General features: G+C 32.9%; 2 protein-coding genes across 8 annotated transcripts in view; one reads left to right on the plus strand and one right to left on the minus strand.

Moving 5' to 3' along the window:
- KCNIP4 (potassium voltage-gated channel interacting protein 4) overlaps positions 1-4,291 on the plus strand; it is a 246,263-nt gene extending 241,972 nt beyond the window's left edge. For all 4 annotated transcript variants that reach the window (XM_074229712.1, XM_074229714.1, XM_074229715.1 and 1 more), the window contains exon 8: positions 2,680-4,291. In XM_074229712.1, the coding sequence (XP_074085813.1) occupies positions 2,680-2,727 (48 nt within the window). In that variant the 3' untranslated portion in view covers positions 2,728-4,291. The remainder of the gene's footprint in view (positions 1-2,679) is intronic.
- PACRGL (parkin coregulated like) overlaps positions 1-17,154 on the minus strand; it is an 84,679-nt gene that overhangs the window by 50,660 nt on the left and 16,865 nt on the right. The window contains exon 9 of one of the 4 annotated variants that reach the window (XM_074229710.1): positions 12,128-16,124. The exons of the other annotated variants lie outside the window; for them this stretch is intronic. Coding sequence (XP_074085811.1) covers positions 16,068-16,124 — 57 coding nt within the window. The 3' untranslated portion in view covers positions 12,128-16,067. Of the gene's footprint in view, positions 1-12,127; positions 16,125-17,154 lie in introns of those variants that run through there. 4 annotated transcript variants of the gene reach the window in all.

Here is a 17,154-nt window from a genome sequence, read left to right on the forward strand (position 1 = left end):
CCTCCTGCCTCTAATATATACCGGCTATGTAATCATGAAGAAGTAACCTTTCTGTATCCCAAGTCACTTTCTGAGACTATATATTATAAACGTTGCTGACTTGTGGTATGATTTTTTAATTCCAGAATGAATGAAATAGCAGGTTTCTTTCAGAAATGTTTATAATTCATTTATATAGCATTTTACCACAAGTCTAAACTCATAGCATCTTCCCTTTGCATTAATATATGAGCATACACAGAACCTACTGAAGCAATTTCAATTCCCTATCTACATTTGTGTTTCTCAAAACTTTAAGGAAGGGAACTTCTGAGTCAAAATTAATGAACAGTAATTTATTTTAAAAGCATGTGACCTTTTAAAATAAGCATGTAGAATGTGGATCTCTTCATGGATGCCATATTTAATACCCAGAGACAACATGCTTACTATCAGGACATGGTAGCGTAGCCTTCACAGGACTGTTATATGGTACTCTTTGCCTACAATGCTATTTTTTCAAGTATTTTTCTGCATCACAATCCTGCCATAGAGAGGGGAGTCTATTTATGCCTAACTATATACAACAGTTACAAAATAATTTAAATTTCCTAGCTCATTTGTACTTGAAAAACATAATTGTGCCTTCTTGTCATGCAGGCAAACAAACCCATCATTGTTTATCAATGGCAAAACATTCAGTAGAGTTGAAAATCAATTCTTTATAAAACCACATCTTTATTTATAATTACTTCACCTGAGTGTTTATAGGTAAACAAATTATGGTAGAATGCTTTGAAAATGCCAACTGGGAATAAAAATTAAACATTTTTGCTCTCTGGCCTTTAAGTATTAAGGAAAAGAGTCAGTGTAATAGAATGGAAAGAACACTGTGGGGCAGCTAGGTGACACAGTGGATAGAGCACGGGCCCTGGATTCAGGAGGACCTGAATTCAAATCCGACCTCAGACACTTAATAATTACCTAGCTGTGTGACCAACCTCATTGCCTTGCGAGAGAAAGAAAGAAAGAAAATGACTTAAAGTTAGGAAGGCCTTCATCGCATTCTCAATTCAGAAACTTTTTTTCTCTTTAAAGATTTTATTTATTTTGAGTTTTACAATTTCCCCCCAATCTTACTTCCCTCCCCCCTTGAAAGCAATTTGTCAGTCTTTACATTGCTTCCATGTTGTACATTGATCCAAATTGAGTGTGATAAGAGAGAAATCATATCCTTAAAGAAGAAACATAAAGTATAAGAGATAACAAGATCAGACAGTAAGATAATCAGTTTTTTTTTCCTAAATTAAAGAGAATAGTCCTTGAACTTTGTTCAAATTCCACGGTTCTTTATCTGGATACAGATTGTATTCTCCATTGCAGACAGCCCAAAATTGTCCCTGATTGTTGCACTGATGGAATGAGCATGTCCATCAAGGTTAATCATCACCCCCATGTTGCTGTTAGGGTGTACAGTGTTTTTCTGGTTCTACTCATCTCACTCAGCATCAGTTTATGCAAATCCCTCCTGGCTTCCCAATTCATAGACTTTCTGACCTCATCACCATAACCAAGTTATTCATGCTCTTGGAGTCTCAATTTCCTCATCTATATATTGAAGGACTTGGTCTAGATATACTCCAAGGACCTTTTCAGTTAAAAATATAAGACCCTATAATGATTCTACTTCAGTCATTGAACATAAAATTTCTAAAATGTTTAAAATAGGAATTTGTTTTTAATTCCCAGTCTTCTCCAGTAAGACCTTTGAGTTAAAAACATTTATTTCCATGTCCTAACAATTGAAAAAACCAAACTGGTAGATATAAATCTTTACTGATGCTTCTAATATAATTATCTCCTCATAGAAATCCCACTTACCAGCAATGGCAATCATGGCCATTTCAGTTGGGAGTCCAACTGCCCTCAGGAATATTCCTGAAAAACAACCAGTTTCTCAGGACTATTGAGCAGCTCCTCAAGCTCAGTGAATTTCACTCAATTTCAATTTCTGACAACATTGAGTTGGTCTAATAGGCAATAAAATTTGCACTCAGGTCTTCCTGGCTCTTAGGAAAGCTCTCTATGCCATGCTGCCTCTCACATTTCTGAAGAACATATACTTAGGATGAAAAACTGCCCAAACATTCTGAATTCATATTAGACTTTACCAATAAAAATTCTCCTCTAACATTTTAAGACCACTTATTCATAAATGTGGACAAGGAGAATTTAGGATCTATAAGAGACTTCAGAGAGCAATTAATCCAATGTCATCATTTAGCTTTGTTCTTTTGTACCTATCTTTGATCTGACGTTTTTGCTGAGTCCCTTCTCTTACTCCTACTGTTACTATTATTATATTTTTATATGTTGTTGAGTTTGGGGAGATATATATTTTCATCAAAAAATAATTAAAGTCTTGACAATATATCAGACCTAAAAATACAGAAAACAAAGGTTGTCTATAAATAGAGTCTCTGTATTTTTATATTAAGGCATTAACAGTTGACATAAACAGTATTTAAGCATTTGTTATTTTATTGCCCAAATTGTGGTTGCTGTTGCTATTTGTGTATGAGTGTGGGTGCATGTGCATGTGAGTATGTATTTTAGAGTAGGAGGCGGGAAGTCAGGACAATAGCATACCTTTGACTGGAAAAATTCATATTTAATCTATGTGTTTTTGTCTCCTTACAGGATGAAAATATAATGCGCTCCATGCAACTCTTTGAAAATGTGATTTAACACGTTGGTTAGATCTTGAATTTAATAGACAAATGTGAACTATTCTAAAACAATACTTAAAGTTGGAGTTACCACTTTTAGCATAGACTGCTCAGCTTTATACTGAAGCATATTATGCAAATAAGCTTTGTTTTATTATAAAGCCATCCCCAAAGTTATTTATTTCTAAGACATCAATTTGCATCCTTTTCATTATGCCACTGAGTTGATGGGATGTTCTAAAAATTTCCTACCATAAGGCTATTCAGTGAAATAGTACCTGATAATCACATAATTTTATTGCTACTCCAACCCTGGGATTATTGAGGCTTTTGCACATCAAAGTGATGCTATGATAGTGTTTTTTTGCTACCCATTTGTATTAGAATCCAACCACAAGATTTTAAATCTTTTTTCTAAAATATTGCCATCAGTGTTTAATTTACAAAAATTAAATTGCATTTCCATATTTGTATGCTGTAATCCCATTTATATACTTTGAGTAAACAAGAACAATTATTGCTATTAAACTTATTATGCAGTCCCTGTTTTTGTGGGTTCTCCTTTTGTTGAAATCTTTTGCTGAAGTCTTTAATTCATTTATCTGCCATTTTCTATCATTAGAACTAAATTTATTACCAGATGACAGCAAACTTCTTTTGAGTATGGCTTATTTAATAAGAAACTGTTGGTTTTCCATTTCCAAATCCCACATGACAAATATAATTTGGGACTTGCTCAATATAATAGCCCAAACCAGGCTTCACACTTCCTATGAAAGAAAATTAGTGAATCCTAGTAACAATACATGAACATCTAAGTCCACAGTGTCTACATTGTCTACAGTGAAGACAAGGACTTATACTCCCACTTCCCAACCCCATGCCCCATGTTTAAATTAAAGCTCACTAATCTATGAGCATCCACTAATATACATTAATGATTAGTAACAAAATGGTTAAAGTTCTTCTCTGGCCTGACCTTGCCCCTTGTATTTCTTTGACCAGACCTGCAAAGACAAAGAACCCTTGACTATACAATGGGGAAGAACATTAGCATAATTTCATTTTGAAGGAAAAACTATAATACTAATAATTATAATAATGGGACAGTAGAAAATGAGTTAGCATTTGAATTATTTAACCAGATTATGTGAATGGATTGATAGTCCACAAGCCCCACTTTTAAAATATTACTGTTACCTTCAAGAATCTTAGACCTGTGATGTAAAGTTTCTACAATAATATTAAAGCTACAACCATTTTCATTTTTTCTGCAACAAAGACAAAGAAGCTTCTGGGGTAGGAAGGAGTTTTGCAACTTTGTTTCACAAAAATAAATCAGGGATCTATTCTGGTGTCAAGATGAGATGTTGAAAGATGTTCTGCTATCACCAGTGTAGGAAGATGAGTAGTACAATACATGTACACCTGAAATTTGCCATTAGAGTGTGTGTAAGCTCAATGTATACATTTTGTATTTTAAAAAGAAAAAAATAAACAAAAGTAGAATGGATATAACCCTAAAGTTATGTTGTTTATTAATTGGTAAGTCACAATAACTGTGAGTCTGTTTTCCCATCTATAAAAATGAAGATTAAATGAAAAAAATGAAAAAAAAAAGATTTCATTAGGTGTGGCATTTTGTAAGCTATTGTAATCTTTAATGAAAATTTTGAGCCCTTATATACAGTGGTTTTAACAATATTTTGTAAGATGTTACCTAATGTATTCAATTTTGTAATATCAGCAAATTTTCAAAGTCTGCTCTCAATTCTGTTATCAAGAACAGTGGCCTTTAAATTTTACAGCTGTTGACCTCAATTGAAAAAAAAATTCTAAGAGCAAACAGAGTAGTAAATCAAAACTTATTTTACATATTTACTTATTATTGGTGGAACCGAATAACATAAGGATATTTTTTTTGAGGGGAAGCAGTTTTTTTGGGGGGGGAAGATAAAGAAGCAATAGGGATCAAGTGGCTTGCTAGTAAGTGTCTGAGGTAATATTCAAACTCAGGTCCTCCTGACTCCAAGACTGTACCTTATCCACTGTGCCAACTAGCTGCCACAAGTAACTATGTTTATTAAATATAAGAAAAAATTAAATATTGTCTTAAAATAGCCAGCAACTACAAAAGTGAACCCTTCTTTCATCCCTTTAAAACTCTACTTTTGCATTCCAAACTTATTGAGTAAAATAGGAAAAGGGATCTAACCATAATAATTTTCTCCCAACCATTCTTCCATGGGGTTTGCTGGAGATGATGGGTGACATATAAATAAATATATGTCAATTAATCTAAAGTTAGCATGGAAAATAGGGAAGGAGGGATGGAGGGAGGGAGGGAGGGAGAGAGAGAGAGAGAGAGAGAGAGAGAGAGAGAGAGAGAGAGAGAGAGAGAGAGAATATTCTATTTTTTTGTATATATAGTCTCTTAAAGCATGGCAACAGTTAAAGCTATGGTTGAGAACTTTTCTCCAGCCTCCCTCCCTAAACTCTCTTAGGGAAGAACATAATCATTTATTCCATATTTATGAAATAAACATTATAAACATCCTAAAAAATGCATGAATTGTGTATATATATATATTTATATATAATACAAAGGACAACTAAATGTTATATTATAGTGGCCCAAAATGTTGAAGCATACAAAATCAAGTGCTTACATTGTGTGTATGTGTGTATATGTGTGTATGTGTATTTCATTTAATTATCATAATAACTTTGAAGTAATTAGTACAATTAGGTGGCACTTGGAATCAGCAAGATCTGAATTCAAATCCTACGTGAAAAATGAAAAAGCCATTTACCTCTTTCTGTCTCTTTTCCTTATCTGTAAAATAAGGACAATAATTTGTACCTACCTCCCAGGGTTGTTATAAGGATAAAAATGAGATATTTTATAGTACTTTTTAAGACAATGTATTTTGTAAAGACTAGTTATTAACATTAAAAATTAACACTCAATATTATTTCATAATTAAAAGTATTGTTATTCCCATGTTGTAGATATAGAAACAGGTTCATAGAGGTTGTGTCTAGCTGAAGTTAATAAATTAGTAACAGAATTAAGAGCTGAACTTAGGTCAATTCCAGATCCATAGCTTGCCACTATAGATCTGCCTCCAGTTTGTGTAGGGACATGAAGAATATTGAACTTGGAGTTGGACCTGAATTCAAAATTCACCTCAGATACTAGCTATGTGACCCTAGTCACTGAATCTCTATCAGCCAAATGAGAGGAGACACCTGAGTGGCACAGTGAATAAAGGGCTGGGCCTGGGGTCAGGTAGACTAGAATTCAAATGTGACCTCTAACACTGAGTAAACTCTCAAACAGTGACTCTGAGTAAATCACTGTTTCCCCTGATTTCTTCACTGGTAAACCAGGATAATAACTGCATACTTCACAGGGTTGCTGTGAAATTCAAATGTGACAATATAAATGCTTAGTTCCTTCCTCCTCAGTTTCCTTATCTATAAAATGGGCATAGCAGTATTATATATACCTACCCCAAATTTACAATTTTAGACCTCGAAATTCTAGACCTAGACCTCAAGGGAGGAGATGCCTTTGGCTCTGCTTCTCCCTTCTCTCAGAGGATTGCATTGAAGAAAAAAAAAGCTTTGTATATCTTAAAGCCTTACAAAAAAATTTTGTTATTAATCTTCCTTTCAATATATCTTTTCCCTTCTCTACTACACTAGAGAGCCTAACCCTTATTGCAAAAAAAAAAAAAAATTAAAATGAAGTTTAACAAAACTTACCAATGTATTGAAAAAAGCTTAACATGTAGAAAGTGTTCCAAATCTATAATCCCCTGCCTGTACAAAGAGGGAGAAGTGCCTTCTCATACTGTCTTTTTAAGATGAGGCTTGATTATTATAATTTCTCAGTCTTCAGATTCAATTGTTTTTATGGTGTTTGTTTTCCTGGTTCTGCTTATGTCATTTTATATAAGGGCATATAACTTTCACATGTTTCTCTATATTCATTATATTTATTATTTTTTTAACACAGTAAAATTCCATTACATTTATGTACCATAATTTGTTTAGTCATGTTTTGATTGATGGGTATCTACTTTGTTTTCAGTTGTCTGCTTCCTAGAGCTGTGTGTATGTGTGTGTGTGTGTGTTTGTGTGTGTGTGTGTGTGTGTATGTGTGTGTGTATGTGTCTGTGTCTGTATGTCTGTGTCTGTGTGTCTGTATAGTTGTATCTGTCTGTGTATGTATACTTCCACGTGTGTGCCCATGACCTTTATTTTTACCACTGACCCCTGGATTAAAGGGAGGCTCATAAGTTACATTCATCATTTAATTTTAAATTGTCTTCTAAATACTCATTTTTTCAAAATATGCATACTACTTTAGAGTTTCACTAACATTGCATTCATTTGTATGCCACTCTTTCCACATTTCTTTCATTATTTCCACTGTTTGTCATTGTTACCATTCTGGGTAGGAGGTAAGATCTCTCAGAGTTGGTTGATTTGCATTTCTCTTATCAGTAGTAATACAAAGCATTTTTTTCATTGGGTTTAGCTAGTTTACAATTTTTCTTTTGAAAACAGTTTATTCATATACTGTCATCACTTTTCTATTGGGGAATGGTGCATGGTTATACATTTCTGTTAGTTGCTTGCATAAAGAAGTGTGTTAGAGTTGAGTTAAATCAGCTCAAAAGTCAATTGTTAAATTTTCACAGCAAGTATTTATGCTTTTAGAAATCAGCAAACCTACAAATAAATGAGACTTTGTTTTGTTGATTACTTAGATTTAAGAAAGTAATGAAGAAAGTGAAATAGTACAGCTCAAACTTAAAAGTATATCAGGAATACATTCTTCCTCTCAGAGATTTGATTTGGTTTTTTTAGTTTTTTGTTGTTTTTGCAAGGCAGTGGAGTTGAGTGACTTTCCCAGGTGATTTTCCTAGGTAATTAGTAAATATATGAGGTCAAATTTGAACTCAGGTCCTCCTGACTCCAGGGCTGGTCCTCTATCCATTGCACTGCCTAGCTTCCCCTAGAGATCTGATTATTAAATATTTACCAAATACATCATTTTGGGTATTATACCCCTATCAGAAATTTTTGATCAAAATGCTTTCTCAGTTGGTTTAATCCTAGTTGTAATAATTTTAGTTGAACTAAAAGTTTATTTTCATATAAATGAAATTTCCTATTTTACCTCTTCTGATCATCTTGATTCATTTATTTTTTGTTTAGTAATTGCTCCTTCCCCAGACATAAACTGTGAAATGTACCTGATCTCTTTAATTTCTAATTTTAAAATGATATAATGTTCAAGTCACATGGCCATAGTATATATAGATACACATATGTGTGTGTGTCTATATATATATATATATATATATATATGGTGATGTTGTAATGCCAGATTGCTTTTCAGTTTTCCCAGAAAATTTTGCCAATAGGAATTTCATTCCTATTTTGGGGAGATTTGTCAAAAAGGATTGTTACAGGATTTAGTTATTTCTGTTTCTTCCTTGACTAGTCTATTCTACTAATCTATTTATTTTTTATTTTTTAATGAACACCAATTAATTTTGTAATATAATTTGAGGACTGGCAGTGCTTACTTTTCTTTATTTTTTTAATTACTTCCCTTTGATATTTTAGAATTTTGATCGATTAAAATTCATTTTGTTATCTTTTCTCTAGGGCTGAGTAGTATAATCTTAGTATTTTAATTGGAATAGCACTAAACCTGTAAATGTTTTGATAGCATTGCCATTTTTATTATATTGATAAATTCTAGACATGAGCACTGAATATTCATACAATTATTTAGGCTATTATTTACTTCTTTAAAGATAATGTTATGTGTGTGAATATAGATATATAGAAATGTAGATAGATGGAAAAGTAGTTCTTTGATATATTTTTCCCATAAATTTTATTTTGTAGTTATTTTGAATAAAACTTACCTTCCCATCATTCCCTTCTATTTTTCATTGATATGGTAAAGCTGATTTTTAAAGGTTTTTATACAATCTGTAATTGTAATGATGCTATAAATTGTAGCAATTACTTTGTTGATTTTCTAAGTAAAGCATCATCAGTAAATAGGGATGGTTTTGTATATTCATTCTTTTTATGCCTTTCATTCCTCTTCTTTATTGGGTTTGCAAGTACTTTTAGAACTGGAAACATCAACTGGAAAACATCCTTGTTTTACCTCACTGTTTAATGGTGAAACTTCTACTACTTTATAATTGAATATGGGATGCCCCCAAAGTCTTAGTGCAATTTTAAATTTAACTAACTTTATAAGTGCTACAAACTTACCAAAAATATCTTTAAGGTTAAAAAATTTATACTTATTAAAATTTAACATAACCACTGTTTAGTGATATGCATTGCTCTTTTTGATTTTCAAATTTCACTAAGCTTTGGTGATTAAAAAAAGGCAAAAAAGTAGTCTCAATCTTCAAGTTCACAATCATTTAGTATTTGTAAGCCTAACCTTAAGATCATCCAAACCATAACCATTTTGTGGTTATGCATTTGTGATAGTTTTGATGTGATCCCACAAGAAAAAAAAATTAACAAAGATAGACAAGTGACTGAGGTAGGTTGAGTATGAGGAAGTACCATCCAGAAACTTTTGCAATGTGTTATAATTATATGTTCCATCCTGTCAAAATTCAGATTTAACATTTACTATTCTGGGGTGGCTAGGTGGCGCAGTGGATAGAGCACCAGCCCTGGAGTCAGGAGTACCTGGGTTCAAATGCAGCCTCAGACACTTAGTAATTGCCTAGCTGTGTGGCCTTGGGCAAGCCACTTAACCCCATTTGCCTTGCAAAAACCTAAAAAAAAAATTTACTATTCAAAATTCACCAAACTAAAAATTATTCACTAAATTAAAAGAATCTTTAAAATTATATTTTTTAAGTTTGTAGCATTTATTCTACTGAATTAATTAAAGCTTGAAAGTATACTAAGATGTTTGAGATAATATATAATGATAAATTTGGGCTTTAGATAAATGCTTTTTATAATTAAAAAAATATTTTGTGTTTTGTCAAGCTTTTGGCATTAATGATTATTGTACTTTATCAAAGGCTTTTTCTGTATCTAATGATGTGTTTTTTTATAATTTTATGTTGTTTTACAAATGTTGAACTACCCTTATATTCCTAGTGTAAATCCAACTTAATATAGTAAATGATTTTTTACATAAATTACTGCAATTTTCCTACCAAGATTTTATTTAAAGATTTTTAATCAATAATGAGACATCTTTGCATAATGATTAGATCCAGATTCAAGTTCTGCCTCTGACATATACCAAAATAGAGGAAGTAAGTGAGAATAATATAGGGCTGAAGTTTGGCAAGGAATAAGCAAAGGGGCAAAAGGATATAGGTCTGTCTTTGCTTTATGCTTCCTTAAATTGGAATCATATCTTATATCCTTCTCAATTTTTGTGAATCATTTGTGTTGTAATGATAGTAACTGTTCTTTAAAAGTTTGATACTATTCTCCTAAAAACTTATTTTAAAAAGGGTTATTTTCTATTCTTTTTGATGGTTCTTTTTGAGTAAGTTCAATTTCCTTTTTTGCAATTGGATTATTTTATTTTTTTGGTATTGCTTGACTATTTTGTATTTTTGTAGATATTCTATTTCTTTTGAATTAGTTGTTTTGCAATATAGCTATACAGACTAGGAACTTTTCTTCTTCTAGTTATGATTTTACCTGAATTTGATTTTGGTCCCTGAATTGGCCAAATATCAAATCAGCAGTTTTTCTGGTTTCTACTTTATTTCTCTTATAATTTTCAAGATTTCTTTTTTTATATTTATATTTTCACCCATCATCTATCCTTTAATTTTGTTCATATATGTAAATTTTTAAGCATTTTTTTCTTTGACTTTTTCATTCTAGAAATTTTGCTATTGTTTAGTCATTTATTTCCATGTTTGTTCTTTGATGCTTTCAATTGTTCAGAATTACAGTATGAAGTCTTCATTTAGGTCTTTTATTTATATTCCTATATTATTTTTATTGCACTAGGTACAATAAAAGCATATGTTTAGCATATCTGTCTTATTTCTCTCTGCTTTGATATATGGTTTTCAGAAAGTTGCCTTGTGATGCTAAGAAAGCTATATTCTTCAATGTTCCCATTCAGAAAACACCATAAATCTTAGCCCCGGCAGTTTACCAAATTCTATATTTCTCTTGTTTTATTTGTAAGATATATCCAGCTTTGAGAAAGGAATGTGAGTCTCCTAATTATTAACAGACCATTTTGTAATTCTGATAACTTTTATGAAATTAGATAGTCACTAGGGGCATGTATTTGGTATTATAATACTCTATGGTTCCTTTAAGGATAATTTTCTTATCTAGAATATTTTTACTTTTGCTAATATGATTAGAACTCTTTATTTGCTTCATAGTAATTACTCATTCTCTCATTTTTGTTTCACCTAAATAACAAATTATGGGGTTTTGTTTTATCCATTCCATCACTCATGTTTTTGAATATTTTAAGTCCATTTTTTAGTTAAAGCTATGACTTGTTTGTTTTCCTCCATTTCCTTAGTACTTCTTTAAGAATTCTTCTTACTAAGGGAGCAGGGTGGTGAGTGAATAGTAAACTGTGTTAAAATTCTTCTACAGACAAGGGACAAGTTCCTTAACCATTCAGTTAGCTTCCTTTCAATGAAACAGATAACATCTACTTCACAGGGAGAATCAAATGATGAAGAGCGTTGCAAACTTTATTCTAGTCTTTAAATCATATCATTTCAGTGATGTTTTTTTTAGTCTACCTTTGTGTAATTCTATCCCCAGAGGCCCTTTTCCCTAACCTCATACCATTTGTCTAGTTCCCCCATTTGGGACTTTTTATCTTTCATGGATTTATCTCTTCCCTTCCTAACTCCCTTCTTTCAATATTAGCTCTCATCTTATTTTCTTTTCAATGTGCTTTTGTTTTTGTTGTTATTCTTCTCCCTTTTAGGCTATTCTGAAGTGATAATTTTAGCCAGAACCAGTATCTTTTGGTAGAATTCACTGTCCCAAATAGTGGTTTCCCATGTATTTCCTGGTCTCCTAAAGTATTTTTTTTACTTTCCCTCAAGTGCTATGCCACCACAGCTCTGGGTGGATACTGTCATGTATGGGATTTTAGCTACCCTAAAGAATATATAGCGCATAACATATAGATAATAGTATCTATATTTACATAAATATATATATATATATAAACTTTTCTGACATCAAAATATTGTGTATAGTTTAACACTATTGTAAAAGGTAGCCTACTAATGCACCTTTTCCTTTTAAATTTAACCCATCATAGAGTTTCCATCACACCCCCCCCCCCCAAACAATCTATACTTAGAAAGACCTAAGTGCAAATCCAGCCTTGGTCACTCACTAGCTGTGTAACCTTGAAAACAAGTCCCTTAGCCACTGATTGCCTTAGTTTCCTTAGCAGTAAAATGAGATAAGGGAGTATACTTCAGTAGAATCCTTTCACCCCCATGTCCCATCCAATTCAATAATCTAAGCAATTTCCCCCATTCTGTCTATAGTCATTCTAGTCAAGATGGCCAATCATCTACTATAGGAATCACCAATCCCTTGGCTGTTCAGATTTGGAAGGAGTACATTGCCCTCCATCCCCCTATCTCTGTACACACCCGCCAATAATTCTGTCCACAAAACATAATTTCATGTGTGAATATGAGAGAGTGTTCATGGTAATACACTGAGACTGTTTTTTTTTTCCTTTGGTGCTATATTTTAATCCTCTTTTAAAATTGCTCTATCCTTTCTTTTTAAGGAGAATATTAAAACAACAAAACTCTAAACAAAAACCAATTTATTTCATTATTCTTTCTTTGGTAACTATTTATTTGCTTTAATTTCTGTTGTTTGGTCTTTTCATGTCAAATATTTTGCTCATTTTTTTTCCTGTGCAGAAATGCCCCTCTGTTGAAGTTTCAATTTTTGGTTTTATTGTTAAGGAATAGGCTTAGTTTTGTAAAGTACACCATTTTCATTTTGGCAATCTTAAGATGAAAAATAATGTGTTACATTCTTTTCCTTTATAATTGAAGGTCTTTTCCTTGGCTGTTTAAGACGTGTCATTGAAATTGTTCAATTTAACCACTGTTTTATGGAGTTTGAAGAATTAGGTGATGGTGGTGATGGGTCTCATTGCCCTAGAAGGTGAACTTTCAATTGGCATCCTTTGCATAATGCTTTGTCTTCTGTATTCAAAAGTACTTGGCAGCTTTCCATCCCCTGGATTGTAGCTTTTAAATTTGCCATATTTTCTTTTTGGAAGACCTGTTTTTAGGGTCAATTGCTTTGGTTGCTATAACATTCATGTGTATTAACTTAAATTTTTTTTTTATTTAAGGCAATGGAGTTAAGAGTGACTTGCCCAAAGTCACATAGCTAGGCAATTATCAAGTGCCTGAGGCCAGATTTGAACTCAGGGAGGGTCCTCCTGACTTCTGAGATGGTGCTCTATCCACTGTGCCTCCTAGCTGCCCCTGTATTAACTTTTTAACATTGATTTCTTTGGCTTTTTCATTGTTGAATATCCTCCATTTCAAGATTTTAATCTTTCAGTTCTTCAGATACATTTTATGGTGCCATCCCATACTCCTTTTTGATTCCACATATCCTATCTGCTGCCTACTTGGACAACTACAATAGCCTTCCAGTTAATCTCTACCATTTCCTCCACATCGTCTATTCAACTGCCAAAATGTTTTTCCTAAAGTACAAGACTATCACTTTTACTCCGTAAACTTCAGACTATTAACTTTCAGGATCAAATATAGAATGCTGTTTGGCATTTAAAGTCTTTAAAACGATGCCCTCCCTTTTATACGTATAGTTCATTCTTATTACTTTACTCTCCTCCACAAAATATATGTTCTGCAGTACTTGTAATCTTGCTATTTCTCATACATAACTCCATGTCTTTTTTTTTTTTGCAAGGCAAAAGGGGTTAAGTGGCTTGCCCAAGGCCACACAGCTAGGTAATTATTAAGTGTCTGAGACCGGATTTGAACCCAGGTACTCCTGACTCCAGGGCCAGTGCTTTATCCACTACACCACCTAGCCGCCCCATCTCCATGTCTTTTTAATGTCTGTCCTCCATGCGTAGAAAGCTCTTCCTCTTCACCTCTATTGTTTCTTCAAAATTCTGCTCAAATCCTACTTTCTGCAGGAACTTCTCTAATACCGATATTCCTTCCTCATCCCCACACTGGACTTCCTGAGGCTACCTCCATTCTACTTTTTATATAACTTACTTGTATTTAGCTCCCATTAAAATTCATTAGATTATGGAACTGTCTGCCAGAACTGGACTAAGCACTTTACAAATATCTCATTTGACCCTAACAACCAAGAGGAGAAATAGGTTATTATCTCATTTTACTGCTAAGGAAACTAAGGCAATCAGTGACTAAGGGACTTGTTTTCAAGGTTACACAGCTAGTGAGTGACCAAGGCTGGATTTGCACTTAGGTCTTTCTAACTATAGGCCTAGCATCCTACTCACTGTGCCACCTAAGTGCCTCTAAAATCTTGAGTTCTTTGAAGCAGGAATTTCTGTGTTACCCAGCAACTGTCATATTATCTGGTGGAGTGCTTAATACTCCAAATGATTGCTGCCCTCTAACATACCAATGGGTATGTCCACTTCCTCTCAGTTTACTCTCTACAGTCTGGCTTCCAATTTCATTATTCAACCATAACTGCTGTCTCTGAACTAATTTCTTAAATGCCAAATCCAATGGCTTTTTCCCTGATCCTCTTTCTTCTTACTTCTCTGTTTACAGACTGTCACTGTCATTCATCCTCTTCTGGATTCTCTTAATGTCTAGGTCTTTGTGACATTCAATTTTTCCTGGTTCTTCTTCTACTTCTGTAACTATCTATCTCCTTTGCTGAATCTTCAAGTTCAAACCACAACCATGGGTGTTCCACAGGGATCTGTCCTGAGTCCCCTCTTCTTCTTCTACATTATTTCACTTAGTGCTGCAGGCTCCCATCACCTCATAAATGGACTACTGGAATGAACCTGCTGGCTGGTCTCTGTCACAAGAGATATCAAGCCCATCCTGCACAAAGAAAACCTTAATATTTGTCTCCCTGCTGTTTCTCAAACAAGAGTTCTGAAATCTGGGCATTTTCACTGGATGTTCTCCATGACCTGAATGTTCTCTCTCCTCATCGTACCTTCAAGTCCCAAGTATAGTTCCACCGTCTACAAGATACCTTTTGCTATCCCCTTAGTTCTTTTCTTAATTACATATTTTATACCCACCCAGTTATTTGCACATTAGAACTGCAACCTTAAAAACAAGGATTGTCTTTTACCTTTGTATTTTTGTGCTTAGAACAGTGCGGGCTTATAGCATCTCATTATTTGGCTACTGCCTAACTAGCAGCAACTTCAACCTCAAAAATAACTGAAATATTTTCTTCCTAAAATAAGGCAGAACTGCCTTAATCTTTTCTCATCACCCTAGCCTAATGTGAAGAGCTTTTCTTCATAGGAAATCAATGGTAAAAATGCATAAGAACTATAACATATTTATTAAACTTATTTAAAACAGTTAACACTACAAATTTTATAAATACAATTTGGAATTTCAAGCATTGAATTCTTTAATATCTCAATTTACAATTTATATTTCTTTTAGGTAAGGAAATATAAAAAATAACATTTACTTATATATTACACAACACCTAAACTCATGTACAGCTTTAGCAAATTATAATAATAATTTACATGTACTATTGAAAAACTCATTCTCTTAAATGTTCTGGATGTTTTACCAAGTATTCCATGTTACAAAAATACCTCTTTATAAGCAATAATTTATCAGTGAATTACTAAACAATTTAACAACGCTTACTAATTTCTATGACTCTGATAAGTCTAAAAACTCAAAAGTATGACAGAGCAATTATGAAAAATTAGTGCAATCACGTAAGTGATATTATAACCAAGAGGCACTAAACTATAAATATTAAATCTGTAAACAAAACTGTGGTTCTTAATACAGACCAACTGTAGCTGAAAAAGAATTGTTTGATAAACCTCACAAAATTGCACTAAAGAAGTCTTTTCAATAGTTTTCCATAATTAACCATTTTCCCGGGCTGATAAATGCTTATTTGCTATGATTCAGTAGAATCAATTTTTTGTATTAATTTTTATAATGTATAATTTTATAATGTAAATAACAAATCAGTAGCTGTGATAAAAAAGGGATCCTATGATGTTCACCAACAAACTTCTGACATCTCTCACAATGTCAAATGGTTTTATCATTCCTTTTAAGAGCAAATGGAACAATAAGTTGGAATTTTAGCTTTGATGATCATTAGGCTGCCCTGTTGGTAGAAAAGATTTAGCACCATTAGTATGTTGTACTCAGTAGGCTTCTAAGATTAAACACAGTTTATTCAATGCTTCTTTTAAACATGGAAATGAAAAATAAGTTATTTTTTAAAAAAGAACCAAATATTTCATATATATATATATATATATAGTTTAGCAATCAACTAACGATTAAACAAACAAATTTTATCAAAGCAGGTTACTTTTTCAATATTGGCTCTTGAAAATTTGGCTAGAGTAACAGAGAAGAACTAAGGAACACTTAGTAGTAGGATGGCCTTCCCAAATGAAGTTTGGGGGCAACCCTAGTGGCTGTCATTCAGTTGTGTCTGACTCTTCATGACCCTGTAAACCGTGCATGCCAATACTGCCCATGGGGTTTTCAAGGCAAAGATATTGGAGCAGTTTGCCATTTCCTTCTCCAGTTGCCTAAGGTTGGGACAATGCTAAGACAAGACAGTCTAAAAGAAAATTCATAAAAAAAAAAATTTAGAAGGAAACAGCAGAGAAGACTGAAAGAATTAATACCTTTCTTCAAGTATAACCTGAGTCAGAGGTCTCTGGGTAGCTAAATAATAACTCAAATTTTTAAACTTACAATAATACTAAAGAGAGAAAAATGAATCTAAATAATTTTTTAAAATTCATGATTCCAAGGGTGTGGATGCTCTACTACCAATAATGACTTCATGATTCCTTGAATGATTGTATTTAAAAAAACAAAACAAAATCAGCATCTGGTGTCCAGCCTTTTGGTGATGAAACTTTTTTTTAACTTGTTTACTGAACAGGACTTGTTAAAAGTTTCTAGGACACTGGCACAGCTTTCAAGAATTCAAAGTTATGTCCATATTATGCTGAGGCAGTGAAATTAAGTAAAACTTAATTCTTTTATGACTATTTTTTAAGGCATAAAAGAGGAACTGGATTCTTAACTGATTTCTTAAGGCAATCCAAACTGACTAGTTTTCTGAGTATGGTTTCAAATAAAGAACACTGAATACTTTTGATAGAGTTTCAAGT

The sequence above is a fragment of the Macrotis lagotis genome, chromosome 3 (assembly GCF_037893015.1).
Source record: "Macrotis lagotis isolate mMagLag1 chromosome 3, bilby.v1.9.chrom.fasta, whole genome shotgun sequence".
NCBI lineage: Eukaryota > Metazoa > Chordata > Mammalia > Peramelemorphia > Peramelidae > Macrotis > Macrotis lagotis.